Source organism: Nesoenas mayeri, assembly GCF_963082525.1.
Source record: "Nesoenas mayeri genome assembly, chromosome: 23".
NCBI classification, from domain to species: Eukaryota; Metazoa; Chordata; class Aves; order Columbiformes; family Columbidae; genus Nesoenas; species Nesoenas mayeri.
The window spans coordinates 3,267,828-3,291,289 of NC_137574.1; the positions used below are offsets into that span (position 1 = coordinate 3,267,828).

At 50.2% G+C, this 23,462-nt stretch overlaps 1 protein-coding gene across 1 annotated transcript in view; it reads right to left on the reverse strand.

Annotated features, from left to right (window-relative positions):
* Positions 1 to 211: 211 nt before the first annotated feature.
* PLXNA2 (plexin A2) overlaps positions 212 to 23,462 on the reverse strand; it is a gene marked incomplete at both ends in the record, with an annotated part of 134,786 nt that continues 111,535 nt past the window's right edge. The window contains 15 exons of the mRNA XM_080358362.1: positions 212 to 307; positions 1,186 to 1,336; positions 2,056 to 2,268; positions 3,872 to 4,041; positions 4,631 to 4,821; positions 6,540 to 6,639; positions 11,267 to 11,370; positions 11,752 to 11,911; positions 12,353 to 12,499; positions 13,129 to 13,195; positions 17,095 to 17,363; positions 18,928 to 19,070; positions 20,457 to 20,691; positions 21,857 to 22,000; positions 22,182 to 22,421. Coding sequence (XP_080214488.1) covers positions 212 to 307; positions 1,186 to 1,336; positions 2,056 to 2,268; positions 3,872 to 4,041; positions 4,631 to 4,821; positions 6,540 to 6,639; positions 11,267 to 11,370; positions 11,752 to 11,911; positions 12,353 to 12,499; positions 13,129 to 13,195; positions 17,095 to 17,363; positions 18,928 to 19,070; positions 20,457 to 20,691; positions 21,857 to 22,000; positions 22,182 to 22,421 — 2,430 coding nt within the window. The remainder of the gene's footprint in view (positions 308 to 1,185; positions 1,337 to 2,055; positions 2,269 to 3,871; positions 4,042 to 4,630; positions 4,822 to 6,539; positions 6,640 to 11,266; positions 11,371 to 11,751; positions 11,912 to 12,352; positions 12,500 to 13,128; positions 13,196 to 17,094; positions 17,364 to 18,927; positions 19,071 to 20,456; positions 20,692 to 21,856; positions 22,001 to 22,181; positions 22,422 to 23,462) is intronic.

A 23,462-nucleotide genomic window follows, 5' to 3' on the forward strand; every position in this document is an offset into this window, starting at 1 on the left:
CCTGCCTTTTCAAACCGGATCCCGAATGATTTGGAACACAGTCAATCCTTGGGCCAGTCTCTGCTCCCTCCAGAAGAGCCTTGGTATTTAGATGTGTCCAGCACCTTTCCTGCTTGTTCTTGCTCTTAATTCCTGCTTGTTCTCCCTCTTAATTCCCGAGAGTCCGTGCAAACCTCTGCCCTTTGCTGTTCGCGAGCTCCGCGGCCATTCTTCAGCTCTCAATAGACATGGCACCAATAAGTTGCTCTACTTTGTATGCCAGACGCTGCCGACGTGCCTGTTCATCCTGCTCCAAAGCCCCAATGAGCTGGTACAGAGAAAATAAGAAGAGAGGGGGGAAAAAACACCCAAACAGAGAAAGAAGTCAGTGTGGGAGAGGGGGTGGTAGAGGTGGGTGGGCATCAGGACACGAGCAACGTGAAATGTGGACGCGTGAGACTTAAATAACAGAATGCAAAGCAACGTGATGAGCGCTTCGCTGTTCTCATTGATCTCTTGGACCACTCGGTGCACGTCACCCACACAACACAGTTGTTCCTGCTGCTGTACCTTGGACTCCACATTTCTTGTCTCATTTAGCACAAAAGTTATGAGATTTTTAAACCCTCATCAGAAAATGGCTGTGGTATTGTATCACAAATGTATACATGCAATTAAACGACAAAACCCTTCCTTTTAATGGCCATAATTGCAAAATAGGTTCTTCTTACACTGAAATGAAGGGATGGAACAGATGGCGAGAACCTGGTTTCAAGCGATGCATTCATTAAAGGAGCTCACGCTGCCAGGGCTTCTTTGCAAACAGGAGCCTGTGTCACTGCAACATGGGATTTGTACCACACTGTTCCCAGAAGACAGGGATGTTTCTGGGGAGCTTCACCGGGCCATGATGATTTTGCACCGCATTTAGGAGCGGGCTGCACTGGGCGCACGCCAAAGCTGAGGGATGCCTTTGCTCCCACAACATTTTAGCCCTCAGTCCCCCTGGGAAGTAAACTACAGGACCTGAACTAATTTGTGCACGAACAGAACAGAGCAGGGCAGCAGTGATGCAAAGATGCGGTGGTTCTGCACCGAGGAGGAAGACGAAGCTCAAGGGGGCACCAAGGGGATGCCTGCCTGACCCACCACCCCACAGAGCATCTCATCCCCCCACAAACTCCGTGCCCACCCAGGGATACCCACCTCCTCGCTGTACTTGCTGACGTAGGAGTAGATCTCGTTGAGTGCGCTCAGCATGTTGAACTCGGCAGAGTGCAGGCGCGACTGCTCGGCGAGGTAGGCGTTCATGTCCTGGTCGCTGATGGCGGGGAGCTTGGCGATGTCTGCGTAATACCTGCGGGAAGGAAGGGCCGAGGGCGGCCGTGAGAAACACAGAGCCTCCAAACGACCCCTCTTCTCCTTGGGATTTAAACTAAGCGCTGCGGGGAAAAGGATGAAGGACACGGAGTGTTGGAGAAGGGCCAGAGGAGGCCACAAAAATGATCAGGGGATGGAATATCTCTATGAGGACAGAGAGTTTGGGTGTTCATTTGGACAAGAGGAGACCTTATTGCAGCCTTTCTGTACTTCAGAGGGGCTGATAAGAACGATGGAGCCAGACGTTTGAGCAGGGCCTGTTGCAATAGGACGAGGGGTGATGATTTTAAACTGAGGAGATTCAGGTTGGACATGAGGAAGAAATTGTTGGCCCTGAGGGTGGTGAGAGCCTGGCCCAGGTTGGCCAGAGAGGTGGTGGATGAACCATCCCTGGAGACATCCCAGGCCAGGCTGGACGGGGCTCTGAGCACCCTGAGCTGATGAAGATGTCCCTGTCATGGCAGGGGGGGCACTGGGGGGCTGGGGAGGTCCCTTCAACCTAAACAGTTCCATGATAGAGCAAAATGGGATCCTGGTCTGTAACAAGCTGCTCAGCAGGGCTGGGCTGTGCCACCAGGTTACTGCAAGAGCCACCGCGCTGCATCCTCGGCCACTGAGAGCGAAGCTGCTCCGTGCAGGAGGTCAAGTGGGACTGGAGCACCCAAGCCAGCCCTGCACCCATGTATTGTCTCTCACCTCTCCACCCAGCTCTTATAGCTGGGGATGTCCTTGGCGTACAGCAGCTTGTTGGAAGGAGAATCCTTGCCCAGACGATGCTCCGAGGTGGAGCAGGAATCCATGAAGGTCTGAGCCACGACAGAGAGGCAGGCGTCCGTAATGCTGCCTTTGTGGATATCAAACACAAACTGGGGGTTTTTGATGACGTTCACCCAGAATCGAAGGGGGAGACTGTAGGGAAATCAAGGAACAAAATTAGACCTTAAGGCAAAAGCTACAAATAGACATTTGCTGCAGAATACAAATAGTCATAAGCAGCAGCAGTCTGAGCAGCACCTCCATCACACACCAGTTAGCCCAGTCCTGCCTGGATTGTCTGCGATGGGTCCTGAGATGCCTGGACTGGACCTGCTGCCCTGTGTGCCTGGGAGCCGCTCTGGGGTCAGATCCTGCGCTGAACAGTGTGCAGCGCAGAGCTGAGAGGCTGTTGGTTGAACCGGGAAAGCGTCTCCATGAGGAGCCCATTAAACCCAGTTCGTTAGAGAGGGGGTCAGCGGTGCCGCCGTCCCCGCACCGATCAGCCGCTGCCCGGCCACACTGCAGCCCATCACCTGCCAGCGGTGCAGCAGGCATCAGAGGCTTTGTCCCCAGATCCCGAGGCCTTTGCAATCAAAGGCGAATTATTATTCCTTTTTTTCTTTGGCTGTATAGCAGGATCAAAAAACCAGCTGCTGCTTTCTATTACCTTTCAAGTCTCAGCTCTCTCCATCTATCCAGCAAGCTGTGCAGAAGGTTTCAGCCTTAACTCTTGCTGCGCTGCAGGCGAGCGGCTCAGCGCACCCCAGCTCCCCTGACCCCGCTTCTCTCTTCCAAGCCCCTGTTTGCTTTGAGCTGCTCCAGTGGCCTTCTCCTATCTCCCCACCAAAATTCCCTTTCTGGGAATGCTGCAGCCAACCAAAGCGTTAGTTCTGTCAGTTCAGAGACCAAGTTTTCATCCTCCTCCCAAGCCCCCGTGCCCCAGGGCAGAAGGAAGGACGGGGGCTCCACACGGTCCAACCGCTCTGGCAGAGCAACGTTTGCCAGTCGGCGCTTTCTTTTTTATTGCTTTGTCTCTTTTTTTTTTGTGTGTGATTAAAGAGTTTTTATCCTAATAACTCCTTCTAAAGCTTTCAAGAAATTGTTTTTCGCTTCCCACAGCCTTAGCGGGGAACCCAGCTTTTGCAGCCGTGATGATTAAGAGGCTTTTTAAACCATGAGGGACTCGGGGGAAAATACAAAACCTTCGGGGAGCAAGCATTTTCGGTACATTTTTTTCCTCCTTGCAGAAGTAAATTTCTAACCCACAGAGCTTTTAATCCTAAAATAACGGCAGAGGCAGGGACGTGAGAGCTCCCGTTGTTTGGAGAAGGCTGAACCCGGCTGCAGCCCATGTCACCGCACGCAGGGCTGGCTCCTTCCCCTCGTGTCACCTCCTCCCTGCTCCCTGTGAGCAAACTGGCTCAGCAAACCCTATTTCCAAAGGCCAGGTGTGTGGATCTACAGCCCAAAGTCAGCGCCAGCTCCCACCCGAGCAGAGAACTCACATTTGTGGGGCTTGTGGTTGTGGACTGAGCTCGTGTGTGCACGGGGAGCAGGAACCAAGATCAACCCCCAAATCTGAGACAGCGGCTGAAAAGCATCATCATGGCTTTGTGGTTCACCTCACGCTTCGGAGCTATGGGACTTGGATACTCCCAGCCTTCCCAAAGCTCTTCCCCACTTCTGCTGTTTCCCTCGGATGCTCAATTGCTCAATACTCAAGTCTGCCCCGACTTCCATCCTCCTCCCTTCTTACCAATTGCTCTTCCATGTGTGCCTCACGTCGGTGTCGTGGATGCCGTGCTTATCTGCCTGCTCATCCAAGAAATCGAACATGTACTTGATGGCCAGCGGGAGCGCGCTGCCGCGGTGCACGGTGCTGAACAGCGTCTCAAACAAGTCGTCCACGAATTTCTGCAGCGTACCCTGATGGGAGCAGCGACCGAGAAGGGGAAGGGAGGGACGGGCACACGCTCGGTTAAGCAGCGGTGGCAGGAGGGGACGCCAGATGGCATTGCCAGCTCTGCACGGCCCCGCAAAGAGCTGCCATGGATCCCACAGGAATAAATAAGTTCGGGGTCTTTAGGAATGCTGACCCCCAGGGAATACTCCAGCCTGCAGCTACTGCACCTTCTCTTTATTTCTAACCTAACCAATTTATTTTGCTTTCAAAAGCATTATCTACAGTGATTAATATGTGGTTAAAGGCAGGAAAACTCTCTCTGGCCAGGGAAACGGGTTAAATATTCACAAGTACTGCTGCGTCTCCCTAACCCTTTGTGTTTTAATACTGTGCAGAAGAATGAAGTATTGCAGCAATCACTTTGCAGCTTGAGGAAATCTGGGCTGTGTTTCTGTTGCTGCTCCAGAAGCCGCATAATGTCTGGGGCCCAGGAAAGCCTGGCAGGGAGAAGGGACAGTCCCCCCGTCCCCAGGAGCTAAGTATCATTAAAGACCGTGCAGGACCCTCGGCATATAGAAGGATCTCCAAGCGAACTTAGCGCGCAGCAGTTACCTTTGTAGCTAATAGCCTGGTCAGGTAGATCTCAGACACCATCTTACTGCCCCGGTCTCCTTCCTTCTGGTCTCCGTGGTCGTGGTTTTTGACCAAGTGCCAGACCTTGACCCCGCTCTCCAGGTCGGGGGTGATCATGGGGGCTCGGGAGCGCAGGCTGTCGGGGCTGCCGGTGTAGCGGAAAGTGGAGTCTGAACCATGGGAAGAGAATTGTAGAAGGGTTTGGGTTGGAAGGGACTTTTGAAGGTCATTTAGTCCAAGAAAAGTTGGTCATGCTCCAAGCAAACCCCTTCTTCATTCCCCCATCTCTTCTCAAAGAGACGGACCCAATTGCAAAGACCCTGAAATTACAAACTGGGTCCACCTTGTTGAAACACCCTGTATTTAACCTCCCAAATAACCTCCATGGACCCCATCCATGGTGTCTTCAAGCTCAGACATGGGGCTGAGAAGCTCAACCAGTTCTTTTCCTCTCACTAAATTCCTTTGTTCTCTGGGAACCTTGTGCATTTTACTCAAGTTTAGCTCACCCTCCTCAGCAAGGGTAAGGGGATCAATCACAAATCAGCTGAAGGAAATATGCAAGTCACTACCAAACTAGCTAGATTTTCATCCCTGATTAAGGCTTAGATAAATGAGTGCTCCAGCTGATATAATTAAGGAGACAGACAGTGGGACAGCTAGGGAAGCGTCTAGTAATTCTATTTTTAAACATAGCTCTGTACTGATATATAGTGGGGGAAGTAAATAAGCATCTAATTGAAATTCTGTCTGCGCAATTACAAGTATTAATCTTCACATGAGCAACGATAGTCCATATCAGTAGATTACAAATGCTTTTCCATCTGACACAGATCAGGGAGCGCTGAGGACTCGGGTTGTGGGATCCAGCCTTGGTTTTTCCATCACCTAAAGTGTAGGAAGCACTGGACCCTCAGCTGGACTCCACCTCATAGGGAAAAACACCTTTTCTTCTGGCTTTCCCCTCAATTCTGTCCTGTAAACCCCATGTTATTTTGGGTGCTATAAACAAGAGGAGGAGACGGGTTCATCAGGAGACACCTCGTTTGTAAAACACTCCGTAAAATGAAAGATAATAAAAGATCAGCGCGCTAGAGATTTTGCCACTGCTGCCTTTTATAGAAGTACATTATTACAATTATTGAGGATTTAGTGCTATAAACGTGCACCTGGCACCGCACAGACTCATTTACTCGGGCTGCGGTGTCTTCAGGGACCCTCTGCAGAGTGCCGAGCCCGCTATTATGCAAATAGCGAATTCCCGGGTGTGCAGATCCAAGCGTGCAGAGTTAAGATTGCCGTTGCCCGTTTCTGACCCATTAGCTAAGAATTCACGATCCTCCAACTAAGAGATGAACTAGATGAAGGAATCGGGAACTAAGAGATGAACTAGATGAAGGAATTGGGCTCTTCTAGGGTGCAGCCATGCAAGGGTGACGAAGCTGCACCCCTGGGTGCTCTGCAGCATCCAGCCCCTCTGAGCCAAAAGCTTTTCCCTGGGCTTTTCCAAGACCCACATTTCCAAAAGCTGCTTTGCTTGGCATTTCCTTTTCTCTCCTCTCAGCTTCTCTGGTCTTTTTGCTGTTGTGCTTATAGATGGAAAAGCCTTTGCAAAAAAACAGAAGCCAAGGAACTTTTGCTATTTGGTGCATGAAAGTACTTCCATTTCGGCTGATGTGGTGTGGTTCTTTGGGGGAAGCTGCTGCTTTTTCCCCACCTAATTCCCTTAAGGTGTTGCCCCTCCTGCAACAAAAGCAGGATCCACACTGGCCCCATCCAGATACATTCTCAAGTGAAGCCGCAAGCTCCAGGTTGGCTCTGAAATGTGCAGCACAGCCCAGTTGTATCCGTAAGCCAACATCTCCCAGCCCTTCACTCTGCTTCTTACCGTATCTGCTAATAGACGTCCGGGATATACTGGCAGAGGCAGGAATATTGTAGGAAGAGGTCTGTTTGGGAACGAGAGCCACAACGGAGCGGTCTGATACCTGGGGAGGCAAAGGAAGAGAAGATCAGTGAGATCCACTGTCTGCACTGTGATTGCCAGCTGTGTATCCAGCAAATGCAGGTTGCAGAGTCACAGAACCCCAGGCTGGTTGGGGTTGCAGGAGCTCTGTAGATCCCTCAGTCCACCTGCTCACACAGGGTCCCAGAGCAGATCACACAGGTGGGTCCAGGGGGTTTGAATGTCTCAGAGGAGGAGACTCCACACCCGCTCTGGGCAGCCTGGGCCAGGCTCTGGCACCTCCCAGCAAACAAGTTTCTGCTCCTGTTCAGATGGAGCCTCCTGTGTTTCAGTCTGTGCCCGTTGCCTCTCACCCTGGCGCTGGGCACCACTGAACAGAGTCTGGTCCATCCTCTGACACCCACCCTGAGATACTGATCACATTGATCAGATTTCTCTCAGCTTCTCTTCTCCAGCTGAACAGCCCCAGCTCTCTCAGCCTTTCCTCGGCAGAAAGATGCTCCAGACCCCTCAATGTCTTTGTAGCCCTGATAAGGCAGGTGAGTCCCCAGGGCCCATCCTGTGCATGGGATGGGGTCCCCAGGGCATGGGGAGGTCTGTCCTGGGGCAGCAACCGCTCTGCAGCAAAGGCGCTGGAGGAAAGGAGCGATAAATCAAAAGATGTATTGAAGATGCTTTTGGTCGTTGTGATTTAAGATTGCATTTTCTCCAATAAAAATGAGAATCTCAAGAATTGTTGTGATCCAATTAAAGTAACAATGCAGAGGGAGTAAAATGGCTATAATAACGTTACAGACCATAAAGCATTCCTATTAAACCATTTTTTATTTTAGCAATTTTTAGGAACTTTAAAAGTTTGATTTACAGCTGGGCAACTCATCAAGCCATCTTTCAGGGTATTAAATTGTCAGCCCCTCTGCTGCACCAGAGAAGGAATTAAACGCTTGCAAGTCAAACTATAAATGAACATTAGTGCTAACAAGATTCTGTTATAGCAGATTTTAGTAGCCATGTTTAATTTTATCCTCCCTATAAATCCAGTAGTCACTGCAAGTTTTTAAACCTATTTCCCTTAATTAAGAATCTGCAGGTTTCCAGGGAACGGGCCTGAGTGTCTTTTAATCTTGAACTTGCAGCCCGTGGTGCAGCACGGCCAGGGGGCTGATGGACTGGCCAACAAACCCATCACTTAGAAGAGCTGTACAGCAGAAACGCCCCTTCATGCTGGAGAAATCGCTTTTGGGGCTAAGTCCTCCATTATTTGCCATGAGTCCTCCGAGGGACTCGCTCCCAAGGAAAGTCGGGGGCAGCAGCCGGATTTTGCTCCCCCAGCAGAAGAGGTTTTTGTACAAAATGCTGCCCCCAAGTGACCTGCACACAGCAGGTCAATTCCATCACGACTTTGGCTGCCATTATGATGAAAGGTTTCATGTAAATGAGAATTATTAGCGCTACTGATAGTGGAAATAACGGTGACTCGTGTTTCACAGTACGAAAGTGAGATATTTCTAAGCAAAACACTTCAAACACCTCTATTATTTCCTCTTCTGCTCCTGCCTCACTTCATCGAATTTATTAAGAAACAATCAGCGGTGATACTATTTTTCTCAGGCTGTTATTAGCTGCCACTTCAATTGAATTTCACGAGGGAGAAACCTGAATGCACCGGCAGCAGCTCCCCAGTGCCACACTGGGATCCATTTCCAGCAGTGCTGTGGTTAACTGGGAGAGAGCCATTAGCAATTCCACACACGCACGGAGCACTCTCACTCTCTAAATTTTGGGTCGAATGGCTCTTGTCAGCTAAAAAAACACCGGCGTGTAAATTAGCATCAGATGGAACACACATTCGTTTCCCATCTCGCTCTGCTGTTGCCACACTCCCATTAAACCCCAGAGATGCCTGCGAAGCTGCCTGGCTGGTTTACAGCTTTATAAATATGTCGGTTCTTCGACAAGCTGGAAACGTGCTGCACAAAACACCTTCAAGAGATGCAAAACCCGGAGCGGGGAGAGCAGGGGTGCAGAAACCCAGCCACTAAAACTGCATTTGCATGGGGGTAGTGAGGATGCAGTGATGACGCAGCAAGGATGCAGTGATGATGCAGCAAGGATGCAGCGGCGATGCAGCAAGGATGCAGTGACGACGCAGCAAGGATGCTGCCCCCATGGCCAAGCCACCCTCAGCTCCCCGGTCTCATTTTCCATGCAAATCTTCCCTCTCTGCTTCTAATTTTTCCTTTAAAATAGTTTTCTAGCCTCTTGGCCCTTCCAGGCTGACAGGTATTCATGCTCTGCTGCCTCAGAGTTAACCCTGCATGAGACACTGTAAATCATTTGATATTAAATTCAATGTTTCATTTTTCTTGAGTAAAAGCCACGTGGGGTGAGACTCTCCCATGGAGTTTAATAGCCAGGAAACCAAAAGGATACTACACAAATGGAATACAATTCCTTACAACTTAGTTTAAAAGCGCCAGATAATTTAACAAAGAATCACACCTATTTAACCTATACATCTATTTTTATAAATTAAGAAATAAGCAGCAGGCATACAGTTCTCTAGATAATTCTATAAAGCGCTTCAGAAATATTACAGAAAGATGAATATTTCCTTTTAAATCCAATCTGCCTTTTGCATACGATGGCTTCCCATGAAAAATACGTTCTATCCATTGATGCAGATACATATTGTATTTTCATCATCCTAAACATGTAGAAAACCAAAGTAAGAGTGTCAAAATCCAGCAGCCAAGTGTGGAGCTGAGAATCTCTCGGAATTAAATAACTGCCTGGTTTGGTCCTTTGCTCCAAGGTGACTGCACCTCGCCAAAATACTGCAAAATACTGCAAAATTCCTGGTGTTACCAGGTGTGCATCTCCAAATACTGCGGGCAAAGCCACAGACTGCTTTGCCTTCAGGTCAGCGGACAGAAGGAGACGGCATCTGACCAACAATAAAGACAACTGGTAGGAATACCAAAAAAGGGAAAAAAACCCAAAAAGCTGTTTGTTTTTGGCAAAATCTCTGCCTTGACAAGATTTCTGTTGCAGTGCAGAGAACTTGGCTCCTTTCGATGGCTGAAACAGCTCGGGCCAGAGCACAGAGAGACACGTGCAAGTGGTACCTGTTTAGATGTTTGGCAGCAAACTTCTGTTTGTTCCAAGGCAAAACTGACATCCCAATGGCAAGAAGAGCTGCAGCATCCTGAGTGCTGCAAGGGTTTTGGTTATTTTCAGGGTAAACTTGTGGCTGGGCTTTTCCCACAGGCACTCAAATGAAAGAGCTCCCTCCCCTCGCACCAAACACACATCAGACAAACAGGGATTTCGCTTGCGACTGCCTTAAAATAACTTTGAAAGATCAAGGCATAATAAAGTCTCGCTGCTTCCCTGCAAGTTGGTTAATCCCTTGCGACTGTCAGGTAAAACAGGTTTTAGAAACAATGGAATTCATCTGCACAACTCCTAAGGCACGGCACAGTAATCTGTGTTTAAATCCTTCGGGCTGCTTGCAAACGTTGACCCTCGAGGTGCTTTTTTACATGCACTTTGCATATTTATGCCATTCTCTCTGCCTCGCTCCCTGATTGCGCGGCTCCTGTCAATACTGGCTCACATTCAACTTACACAGCGTGAGTCACGCTGATGGACTTGAGATGGTGTATAAGCAGGGAAAGATGCCAGATTAAATACTAAACACTTCTGTGTAGGCAGTGATGGACAGTAGTAGGTTACAGGTCCCAATTAATGCAGTTATCCTCTGCTGCAGACAGGCTTTGAGTAAAAGCCTTTGATTCTCTCTAACCAAACCTTCCTCGGCTCCGTCTTTACCTCCCTTTCCATCTTCCACACACCATATGAAGCCCTTTCCAACAGATACACACCTACACAGGGCAGCCTGGGACATGCAAAAATGGGAAAACTAAAGATGGCAACGAGTTCTTAGGTCACCTCACCCACCCTGGCCAGTGCATCTTCATTGTCTGGCTTCGTTTTATATGGCTTTAGCGCCAAAACTGTTGCTTGGCTTGCAAGACTAGGTCTGGGACTTATGAGGTTTGATGTCACTCTGTCAAAAAGCAGCCCCTGATATTCAGCATTTTTTGAGCTGGTCTCATCCTGTACTTCCCCACAGCACTCCAGCAACCCTCCCATGTGACAATTACGTGAAGTATTTGCTCTGTTTCCCTTCTTCTTGCACGATGCTCAAGAGTCACCACGTGGGAAGATCACGGATACGAGGGACGAGCTGCCGCTGCAGCCTGCGCTTTGCATCACATCAGGTGATGTTTGCAGGGCTCTGGAGGAAGGCAGGGAATCCTCTTCCTCCCCTGTAGCCCTCCTGGCTGTCTCAGACCCCACATAAAGACCCAAGCCCCCTGTGCTGTCCCACATCTCCAGAAGCAGCAGCTCAGCCCTTGCTGCTGCTCCCTCCATCTCACCAGCACGGCCGGCGGTTTTAATTCAGCCAGTTTTCAACTACGCTAGTTTCTTGCAGATCCACGTCAAGGTTGCTTTCCCAAAGCACATTGAACCCTTCTGCTTTATCATACAAATGAGACCTCCCCATCTGTCTTGTCAATATCCTTTGTTTCCTTCCCTCCTGGTGGCTTTCTGGGAGCTGTCTGCTGGGGCTGCTTTCTTACCTGATAGTGCATCAAGGTGTTCAAACGCTTCCAATCTCCTTCAATCTTGGTGGTGATGTCTTCGTCTTGCAGGACCACGCGAGCTATCCGGCCCTGCCGCCACTCTGCGAGAGAGGCACAAACCAGGTGGACACGATGGTCAGACAGGGAAAAGGCACCAACGGGCTCTATCCAATGTAACTTCTGGATAGATGAGCTGGTAGAAAATCCCACCTTCCAGAGAAAGCTAAATTCTGCTCCTAAATCTCACAGGAAGGTCACACTGATAACTTTCTTGCAGCAAAGCGCAGCATTTTGATTCCCATGCATAGGGTTCCACACCGTTTTAGCTAAATTAAGGCGCAGGACCCTCCCAGCCCCTCTGCCCCGCTGTGTCGTTATGCAGCCTGAGCTCCAACTTTTAAGCCCTGCAAAACCCACCAAGAATCACTGATAATAACAATCCCTCTGATCTTCCCCTTCCTATGAGGCAGGGAAGGTCCTACCCAAGTCCATGTCAACAGCTCTTGGTCTTTGCGAATACGGGACGTTTTTGTACACTGCGTCAAGGATCTTCTCTTTGACTTGAGTGATGGTATCACAGTTCAGCACCTTCACAGGGATCTCTGGGCTGTTCTCATTATCTGGGTTCACGCAGTTGAGGATCTGGAAAGAAAGGAGAACCACACCATGCTCTAAAGGGCTTCAGACAGTCATCCAGGAGAACTGTAACCACATCCGTCACAACTGCCTGTCCGCTTAAAAAAATGCTGTGTCCCTATTTGCACCATTCTGCTGCATTTATGACATCTGTACAACGATGAAGACAGGAGTCCTGGATGTCCATTTTCATTTGCTAGAGGAAGGGAAGTGGTCAGTGCACAGGGAGATAAAATGCTCACCTCAAATTGTGCCTTTCCAAAGCTTAGCTCAGGCTACTTGTACCTGCAAATGAGGGATGTGGCTGACTCGGGCAGCATGAGGCTTTATTGGCAACACTTTGCTTAATGCTAGTGTCCTAACCACCAGCCTAAAGGTCAGAACAGCTCACATCCTCGCGGGGAAGACAGAAGTAATTCAATGGCAGCTTCTAGAGCAATCACTCACCAGAGTCTTGTACTCAATTTGCTGCCGGATCAGCTTGTCCTCGCTGAGGGAGTAACGGGCTTCTCCTGTGATGGCATCGATGGGACCTTTCTCCATCTGCTGCTTGATGGCACAGTAGAGCATGAAGAGCGGCTCTCCAGCACATTCCTGCACAACGAGACAGACAGCAGAACTAACACGGAGGGGAAGGAGCATCTCGGCCAGGGTGCAGATGGGTCTTGCACATGATTCATTGCAGCAGAGGTGCAGTTCCACTGACTCAAGCTTTAGCACATGTGCAATCCAGGCTCAGCCCCCAGCAGCTCCTGGAGAAGGCAGCCAAAACCACGAGCTCCATTGCTCGGTGGGTATGCTGTTGTCTTTGGCTTGGTAAGTCTCTAATTAATTAATCTGCGTGGTTGTAAAAAGGGAATTTGAGATCTTGATCTCAGTGTTCACTCCCATGAAGCAACCTCTGCAGGGCTTCCAAAACCACAAATGAAGTTAAAAAATAGTGAAGCCCAGGCAGGGAGGTGTAAGTGAGAATTTCTCTGAAGTACTGAAGAGGTGCAACACAACTCTACTACGTAAGGATTGCACCAGGCGATCTGAGGGTTGAGCACAGAGTCTGTGACAGCAACCTCAGGTATAGGATTTCTAAGCAAATTTCCAGCTTGCTGCTGCAGCATTTAACCTGAAGCCTGACCCAAGAGTTACAAGCCCAGATTCACCCCAAGACGGCCAGCGAGTGACACAGCACAAAGCAGCAGCAAGGTCTCTGTTTCATCCCTCCTTACCTTGAGAAACTTGTGGAGGAGGAAGGCAAACCAGTTAGTCAGCATCTTTTCCGCCACTGACTCGGTCCTAGGGAAGCCAGGAGGACACGTGTGTCACACACAAAACCAAACCACATATCAGAGGCCACAGATGTCCCCAAGTGGCATTGCTCAGCTGCACCTTGGCAAAGCCCCCGTGATGCTGCGGAGCAGACGGGCAGCGGGATGCCGCTGCGTCCCCATCGCACGGAGCTGACAGCAGCTCGCCCAGCTGACAGCCCATCACAGCCCTGACGGGGCTGGTGACAGGGAGCCTGGTGACACTCGGCTCCCTGCACGTGGTGCAAATTACAGCCTGGGCTCAGTAAATCACTGGGATTTGCAGCGGTTGCTGGCAATCAGGGACAGCACAGTGACAATGGCAGTAAAATTGCAGCTTTCTCCCCAGTCCCACCCAGCATCCTCTCCCCACATTGTGCCCGAGATTATCTCTAATTTAAATACAATGCCGCCTAATGATAGTTTTTAATGCTGGCTCTGCAGGACCTGGAGACTTTCTTTAAAGCATCACGACCCCCTTCCCTGGGACAGGGTGGCTGTGCTGGTGCCAGGGGGGTCTCAGAGGCCACATCTGAGCCCCGAGCCTGCAGGTCAGGCAGGGGATGGGGAGCAGGCAGGGCTGCCAGCCTGCCCGCGATGCCGTGCAAGGGAGAGCTGCTCTGCTGCAGCCAAGCCAGCTGCCAACATGACCCCAGGCATCCTGGCTCCTGACGCTACCAGCCTTCCCCTTGTGCCACACGCGATACCAGGATCTGGTCCAAATCTCAGCAAGCTCAGAGCGGTGGATCCCACACCCTGCAGCAACGGAGCAGGGGAAGGGGCTGGAGCACAAGTGTGATGGAGCGGCTGAGGGACCTGGGGGGTTCAGCTGGAGAACAGGAGCTGAGGGGAGACCTTCTGATCTCTGAACTGCCTGAAAGGAGCTTGGAGCCAGGGGGGTCGGGCTCTGCTCCCCAGGAACAAGCGCCGGGAGCAGAGGAAACGGCCTCAAGTTGCGCCAGGGGAGGTTGAGGTTGGATCTGGGGAACAATTTCTTCCCCAAAGGGCTGTGGGGCATTGGAACAGGCTGCCCAGGGCAGTGCTGGAGTCACCATCCCTGGAGGGTTGGACAGACGGACATGAGGTTCTCAGGACATGGGGCAGTGCCAGGGGTGGGGGAACGGTTGGACTCCATGATCTCGAGGGTCTTTTCCAAACAAAACAACTCTACGACTCTATCCTTCCCTCTGGGGACCATGCTCCAAGCCCGGACCCCTTTCCCCATTCTCCTCCATTCGCTTTGCTGCCTGGAATTAAGGGCATGTATGTATTCCTACAGCATGTTTGAAAACTCTGGCATTTAATGAAAAACACACACAATCGAAGCAACAGGATTTGATCCCAAAGTCAAGCACATCAAGTAGAAATGGGAGGCACAGATTTCAGCAAACAAAACCTGACACCAGGCGGCAAACGGACCTGGGGGGGGTCACATTATCCATCATCTCTTACGATCGCAACATCTGCCAGGAATTTGTGAAAATGTCTGCAGATCCCCAAAGAATTTAAGCCTGAATTGATTAACTGCCTAAAAATTCACCCTACAAATTGACACGCGCATTGTTCTCCTGTTTAAAATATTTCAGTCACCCAATTAAGGAGGGGAAGCACTTATAGTGCTGTGCCAGTGAGCCACGGAAAATGGAGAGTCAGTGATACAAACTAAAGAATAAGTGAAAAAAACCCAGAAAATTATACATTCAGGACGTCAAGCTGAATATTAATTTAATAAACTACTTTGTTAATAGGATATTAAATTAAGAATTGGCGAGTTTCCTGATAGCCCTACCAGTGAAGTAATGCTGTGTTCTGTCACTGTTGGCTGCTCGTGGCCTGACACCAACACCATAAAAAGAACTGAAATATGAGTGACAGAAATTGGGGCTTGTTGTGTGGGAGAAGGATATCAGATAGTCCCATGCTTAGCTGTTCCCTTTTATTTCTTAATCAGAAATACAGGATCGGCTGAATGGAGCAGCAAAAACAAACACTTTGGATCATTTCTCCTTACTTTCAAGCACTGAATGTCACTTTCAATTCAACGCAGACTGAGGCCGTGAGATACGTGCAGCACATCGGTCCAGGGGATGGCCAAGAATTCAGTTAATCATCACTGGCTGAGGAGAGGGGCTGCTCAGAACCTTCCTTGCTGCTGGAGCACCACAGGTTCCTCTTGAACAATTCTGCTGTATATACTTTCCCCGGCCGCCTCTGCCTTTGAAACGGGCTCAGTAAAGCCAGCCCTTAAGCCCAGCCTGCCAGCACGGGGCCTGACCTCCCTATGCGGGGAGGCAGAGCTGGTATCTGAAACACTGCTATAGATCTGCCTCTAAGAATGAAAAAAATAAGCTCCTGAAGATTAACATGGCAGGGGAGAATCCCCAGACTTGGAGAAAACCCTTCTCATATTGACCGCATAACAAGGGCAAAGCAGAATCCAGACTTTCCAAAGGAGTCTGACGCCAGCGAGCAGCAACTTGGCTGCTCCTCCGCCTTTCTGAGGCATTGGGAATAAAACAAAACTAAACAAAAAGAGCTGAGAGAACCCCCAAAATAAATATGTATTTTATTAATTTTCCCTGCTATAACTAGGCCTCCAAACTGCTGTGTGATGTTCTCTGTGCCAGGAACCAGAGCAGCTATTTGATTTCACGTCAACTTTGCTGCTGCCTCCCGTGAGGAGTAGTTGTGGAAGAAAGAGAGAAAGAACGGAGAGCCAACTACCAACTGCTGCCACCACAGAGCTCAAAACGTAATAAAAAACCCCAAACATATCCCACTTTATGGCTGATCGCTCCTTATGAAGTCCAAGCAAGACATTCCAACCGGGTTGTTTTGTGCACCAAGCCAACCCAAGAGCCCCCAGGCCCATAGTGATAGGACAAAGGGCAATACTTTTAAACTTAAAGAGGGGAGATTCAGACTAGATATAAGGAACAGATTTTTCCCGCTGAGGGTGGTAAATCACTGGGACAGGTTGCACAGGGAGGTGGCAGATGCCCCATTCCTGGAGATGTCCAGGTTTCCCGTGAAATGGGTAAATCCCGGTGTTGCCTATGGCACCATCTCTTTGCTGGGTGCTACGGGAGGAGCGGGCACAGCTCTCACTGCCGGCCGTGTATTTTTTGGAGCACCGCGAAAAGTCATTATTGATGGCTGAGGCAGAAGACGCCTTCCCAGCGACTCGTCAAACCACAAGGGAAATTAAGACGGCTTCCTTTTCCGAGATGAGTTATTGCCTCCGCAAACACAGCCAGATTTAAAGCAATTTCCTGTCAAGTATATTCATTATGGCTGGAGGAATCCCTGAGTTTTTCCTAGAGCTGTGAAATCCTCCCCTCGCCTTCATCCACCCGCTCCAACGAGATGCCGGCAGAGCTGTAGGTGCAGCCACGTTCCTGCCACCGGCCAGGAACAGGACCCAAAGGGACACAGACAGAGGTGGCACATGACATGGAGAACAGGGGGAGCCTTTGACTTGGAGCTGCTGGTCTGGCCTGCATGTGGCTCCAGGGACAATTCATGACATTGCCCATCTGAGTGGTACTTTTCCTCACTAGGTCTTCAATGCTCTACTCATCGCAATAATACGGGAAGTCAGGGACACGAGGAAGAAATTGTCAGCCATGAGGGTGGTGAGAGCCTGGCCCAGGTTGGCCAGAGAGGTGGTGGATGAACCATCCCTGGAGACATCCCAGGCCAGGCTGGACGGGGCTCTGAGCAACCTGAGCTGGTGCAGATGTCCCTGCTCATGGCAGGGGTGGCACTGGATGAGCTGTGAAGGTCCCTCCAACCCAAACTATTCAATGACCCAAAGTACCATATAGACATGTCAGAAATCATGTCTTGCCCTTAAGAGCTTGAAGTCCCCCGTCCCCCCCGTGGTACCTGCGCAGGAGCAGTTTGGGGTGGTTCTTGTTTTCCAGGTTCTTCTCGATGAGGTCAGAGAGCAGCTGCTTCAGCACGTCGGTGGCGTACTCTAGCTTGCCCTGCAGCCCCGTCATGATGAGCGAGGCCACGTTGCCGCGGTCACGCATGGAGAAGCTGCGCTGCAGCTCCAGCGTCCGGATGAAGGTCAGCAGGAAGACTTTGTTGTTGATCAGCTGGGCAAAGAGCTTCAAGGCCTTCTCCACGCTCTGCTGCCCGTTCCCTTGGACCTGCGGTGGAGGAGGACAGGCCCATCAGCCACGGCATGGGAGCATGAGGGTCTGGAGAGCAGCCCTGCCATCACTATAGGGGGTTAACAAGCCAGCACCCCATCTCTCAGGGTGCCAGGATCCCCAAACACAGTCTCTGGTCAGTCCTGAACAAACATCACCCCTTCTATCCTCCCCCAGCATGGCTCACCTTAATCATTGCTCCAAGCTGCACTCTCTGCATGCCATAAAGCTGCTGCTTGGAGGCTAACGGCCCTATAAATGACATACAATTTTGCTTGTTCTGCACAAAAAGTGACACTCTTGTAAGTAAATTAAATACCAATTTAGACTATTGCTTTATTATGGGACAAGTGTAAAAAATTAATTGAGGCTTTCAGCCAGTTGCAGATTCAAGTTAATTCATTACAAGTGAAAATGATGAACTACATTAAGCAACTCTTTACCAAACATCTTGGAGACTTATGTATTGGTTTTACTAACGTTACATAATTAAGCAACTGTGTAATTGGCAACACATTTATCACTTCTGCAATTCTGTTTTTCATGAGGAAAACAAATAAAAAGCATTCATATTTGTTTGCTAGAGCATCAGCTTATTTGGCAATTTAAACAGCAAACATAATGCTTGGGACTGGAAAAGCCAAGGGAGGAGAATGGGCTGGGAGAGGCCGGTTCAAAACCTGCTTGAGTTTTACCAACACTACAGCAGCTGCTCGGTGCTGGAAAGGAATGTGATTTGATGCATTAATGCTATGCAGTGCTTGCCTGGGAGAGCAACGCAGCCGTATGGAGGACAAGCAACCAAGATTTCTTCCTCTAACATCTCTGGCTGAAGATTTGGGCCACTCCCTGTGTGAAGGCGACTGGACTTTGAGGATTTACTGGAGCAATTCCAGGCTCTGAGAGGGAACGCCAAGCCCGGTACCTCCGGGCAGCCCCATGCTCTGTGGCTGATAACTTTTCTTGAGGCAGCATCATTTTTATTTTCGGTGCTCTCACAGGTGATTATGGCCCATCTGCAAGGTGATCTGATGGACCCGTTCATATTACCTATTTTTCTTTACCCTCAGTAAAAATCTCATATTTCTATCGTTATATATAAAGGTGGGAAAGCCAGGAGATGCCAGCACTCGCTGGCGGGCAGGCGGGAGGGCGCTTGCCCTCCTGTGGACACGCCATGAACAGCAGCAGTGAGAGGATGCAGGATGCTCTGGGCAGGATGCTCCCAGCCTTCCTCTGCACCCTCAGGTGATTCAGGACTTTAAAAGGACACCAATAACTTATCTGGCACGCTTTGCGGCTGGTCTACAGCAATATAAACCCCCGTAAAATAAAACTAAAGCAACGCTGGGGAGAGAAAACTGAAAGGAAGCAAGCCATGCATGATGGGAGTTGAAACACCAGGTTCTTCATTAAAATGAACTCGGAGTTCATCCTGCTAACCCGGGTGCCTCTAATATAATAAGATTTGGTGTGGAAGGTATAAAGGTGCTTCAGGTTTCATTCTGTCTTCCCTGAGGGACGTTCTGCTGGGCCGGAGCATACACAGCCTGTTCCTCACCTCCAGCTCCCGCAGGACAGGATGGTCCTCGATGCCGGGGAAAAGGACCCTCATGGCATAGGTCCGATAGTCGAGGTACGGGATCCCAGAGCGATCCAGGTCGCTGGTTAATTCATTGATGTCTGTCTGCAGCTCTGCAAAAGCTATTTTGGGCAAAAGGAGACAGAGAAACATATCGTGAGCTGTGGGGCAGAGGTTTTCGGGGGAATTGGCTGCGTCAGGGGCACAGCAGCAACCTGAAATGGGCCAGCTCTGGAAATCAATTTGGACAAGACCTTGCCATGTAGCTCAGACAGACCCTCACCCTCAGAGGCTGTCTCAGCAGCCAAGAGCGAGAGAGCACACGCTGCACAGAGCAGATGCTGAGAACAAAAGATGCGTATGAATTTGTATGCGGTTCACACCTGTGTACATACACCTAAAACACCTTTAAAGGCTGCAGATAGAAATGAGGGTCTATTTTCAATACTCAGTGCCTCCCATATTTTCCTTTCTTCTTCTCCTCCTCCTCTATCAACAGTTGCCAAAATAATCAAATCTGATGCAGATCAAACCCAAGCAGAAACTGCTTGCTGCAGGGGTCAGGGAGGAATTTATTCTTCCTCTCGTAACATAACATCAGCGTGTCATACAGCTGTATGTGTCCTTGTGTTCATTCTCCAAAGTACGAAACGCTGTCTCGGTAAGGTCTCTGTACCCCAGCTAGGCTGTGGTCTCTCCTGTATACATCTCATTTTTGTCCTATGCTTTCAAGGCTATCCTTTTAAAATCGGCTGTACAAATCCAATGCAACTATCTCTATACACAGAAATCACAGTATGAAATTTGCTGCTTTCTATTTATTTTCCTTTGATTCACTAAGCTCCCTTCCAGCTAGAAGGATGTATGAAACAACAGCGGCAGCTCTCCCCGGAATGTTTTTCTGTCTCAACCCACCAACTACAGCAATATCTGCCCACCTCCTACAGCCCAGGCTTGCAAAGGACAAGACTTGTCTGTGTTAAAGCCTGCAAGCAGCAGGTCTGGCTACTCCAAATAACGCACAGGATTTCCCAGCAGCAAAAATGCTTGAAGAGCTCCTTCCTATCCCCCAGACCTCCTCTTACTGCTCTAGGCTCGCATCTTATAGCGCAGAGGAGGGACTGGACCAGCTTCCCTCCTGCCTTCCCTTTGGGATAGACGCTGTTTCTCGGGGGTCTGAACCTCCTTCGCTCCCTCTGTGCCTTTTTTAAGAGCCCTCTATTTAAAGGCCGTTAGACAAGGGGGCATATTGTGCCCGGCACCCCAGGGCTCTGGTGATGCGATCCAGGGATGTCGCTTAAGCAGGATCAAGCTCTAATCCCATTCTCTGCGCATCAGGCAGCGGAGCTGCTGCTGACACGCTCGCTGCCCTCCCTCCATGCAGACCTCGCGGGGACACGCACCCCGCTCCTCGCTGCAGAAATGGGGTGACTGGGGTGGGGACAAGCTGGGGAGGAGAGCACGGGGTGGCAGCACCCAGAGAGGGCCCGGTCTCGGGCAGTACTGACCCTCTTTGCACTCCAGGGCCACCCGGGACTCGAGATTGTCCATCTGCATCTGCAGCCGCTTGAGAGTCAGGTCATTCTCTCGGGATTTGCGCTTGTAGGCGATGAGGACGATGATGACGATGATGAGGAGCAGGCTGCCTCCGGCGGCGATGCTGACGATGGCGGGCAGGGTGAGGAGGCTGTCCGAGATGATGCTCACTGAGCCGGGGGAGAAGATGATACCACCAACACGCACCTGCAAGCACAACGCAGGTAACCAGCAGCTTTGGGTGGGGGTGTCAGCCTGTTCCAAAGCCTTGTCTATCCTTCCCAGCCAGGACACACACAGCATGGGCTGTACAGACCCCTACGGATACACTGAACTTGCTTCAGTCAAGGCTATAGCAGCCCTGATCGCCTTCAAGCACAGAGGGTGCAGCCTATGCGAACACCGTCAGGCTTCAAGTCATGATAAATGTGCCAGCCCTTCACTATCTGAGCTTTGTTCTTATTATCTGATGGCTCCATTTGACTTTCATTTTACAAGCTTTCAACTCCCTTTTGTAAACTGCGGACATTAGCAACCCAGTGATTATTTCCCTGACAAGAAACCAGAGCAACTGGAAGGAGAGAACAGAGGGGGGAAGAGAAAGCCCCAGGTGAGAGCCACAGAACAACCACGCTGGAGGTTAATGCTGGGACGGGCTTTTCTTGGATGTGCCCTGGCCACAGATGCGAGCAGCTCTCAGCTGGGTTGTGCTTCTGTGAATCACACTGTGATAATCTGAATATGTTTTGGATGCTGAACTTAAAAAGGGAAATAAATCACAGTTACGATCGCATTTGGGCTCTACTTCAAGCCCTTCGGCAGCTGCGTGCTTGGTCTGCGAGCGGATCAGAGGAACCAGCAATGCCCAAAACCAAAGCGGGGTTAGACACCGACTGTTATCCTGGACGAGGCCGTTGATCCGACCAGTACATTGTCCAGATGTCCCTGGCTGCTGATGCTTTGGGAAAAGGCAAAACCTTTCCATCCGCTTGGCAGCCCAGGTCTGGCTACAAGAACTGGTAAAATCCCCGCTGGAGGGAGAACACAGCCCGCTGAAAATGGTCTCACCTACTGACAGAAGAGCAATTAGCACCGGAGAAAAGCACGTGGCACTGAAGGCACTGCCAGGAAGATCTGGTCCTTCTAGAAGGCTCTGATAGTAGATGGTGAGTCTCGGGGAGGGAAGAAGCTTCTCCATGCTAATGCACATCAATATTTTAACCTTCCAATTAGACAACCATAAAGATCTAAAACCCTACCCGATCCTTGGACAAGACATTGCACTTGATATCAGAGCGAGTCGGGGAGCAGGAGGAGAAAGGATGGGCAGGAGGGAGGGAAGGGATGCTGATGGGAACGTGTGGTCCCTCACCATCACTTTGTGCTGCCCGGTGAGGTTTGGCGGCTCGCACAGCAGCTGCGTCTCGGAGACGGTGACGGCGCAGGGGGTTTCTCCGATCAGGACGGTGTAGTTGAGCTTCGCTCCTCCCGGAGCGGGTGGGCACAGGTTTCTGCCCTAGGGACAAGGGGACAGAAGACTGTACAAAGATGCAGCGCATCTCTCCAGTTTCCATCTCATCCCCAGCTCGTGCAAACGATGGGACTCCACCCAGCGTACCCCATTATCTAAAGAGAGTATAAAACTACTCTCTTCAAGATTTCTTTTGCCTCTTCCCATGGGGTGAGGGTCTCCTTACCTTCAGGATGATGGGTGACCCCGGCTTCTGCTCCAGCACCCCTGTTGGGCTCAGGAGTTCAAAGGTGGGGTTGGGGTAGTAGATGAACTTGGTGTCGTTGTAGACGAGCAGGGACTGCACGTTGTTAAAGATAAACCCAAACTCATCCGGCCGCTCCACGGCGTCCAGGCCGGGCCGGTACTCGGGGGTGAGCGGGGGGGCCAGGCAGGCCAGCGCCGTGGCGTTCACCACCTTGCAGACCTGCGGGAAGGAGATGCTTTGAGAAACGACAGAAAAAACACTTTACCCTGACCTGGACAATGATGTTTTGGTCCCTTGAAAACATCCAGTGGACTCAAGTTTAGATTGGAAATATTTAAGCCGTAGTTTGATGCGTTACAGCCATAGTTGGGGGGAATTTCCCTTTGCACACTGGTGCAGAGACAGAGAATAAGCGTCGAAATGAGCAATGTTTTAAAGGAGACAGAGGTTCTTTCCAGTCACATCCTCTTTGGCAATGCTGGCTTTGTAACAAACCCATAGTGAATACCTGGTCCCTGCTACAAACCGGTGATTAGAGGTGATTCCTGAATGCCAGCAAGGGAGAGGAACCATCATCTGACACTCATGGGCTGGAGGGGACATGAAGGTCAAGTCCCCCTGGGCTGGGGACACCTGCAGCTCCCCCAGCCCTGCAAACAGAGAACCCGCTCATTTATGAGATTCTTGCCGTATAAAGCAGCGAGAGCCCAACCGTTTGGCCTCCTTCCATAAGGGGAAGATTTAATTTCACTCAATTTGGTGTCTCCAGAATTATTTTTGTAGTGCTATAACTGCAACTGCTAACAACAAAATCAGATGTCTTTAAAAAGAGCTCAGACAGAAAAGGTCTTCAGAGGGGAAGGTAGAAAGGGAATAGGAAAAGAGTGCTAAGTGATTTGCCCTTTCCAAGATAATACAGATTCAGTCAGAAAGATCACTGCATAGAAACAATATTTTTCAGTTTTACTTGGCTGAAATAATTTCTGCGGGTCCTGGAGGTACAATTCTTATTTGCAGCACACAAGAACACCACTTGGTTTCCATTTAGCTGAGGATTCGTATCAGTTTCTCACTTTCGGACTGAAAATATACTGACGGGAAGGAGGTGGCGTTCCCGATCAACCCCAAACTCTGCTACCAACTCCTTGCTTCAGGAACATCAGGGTGATAGGAGGGACGAGGGGAAGGAGGCATCAAAATAACACCTGGCTTCAACAACATACCCAGAGCCCCATGCCCAGCATCCTTTGCCCATGGAAG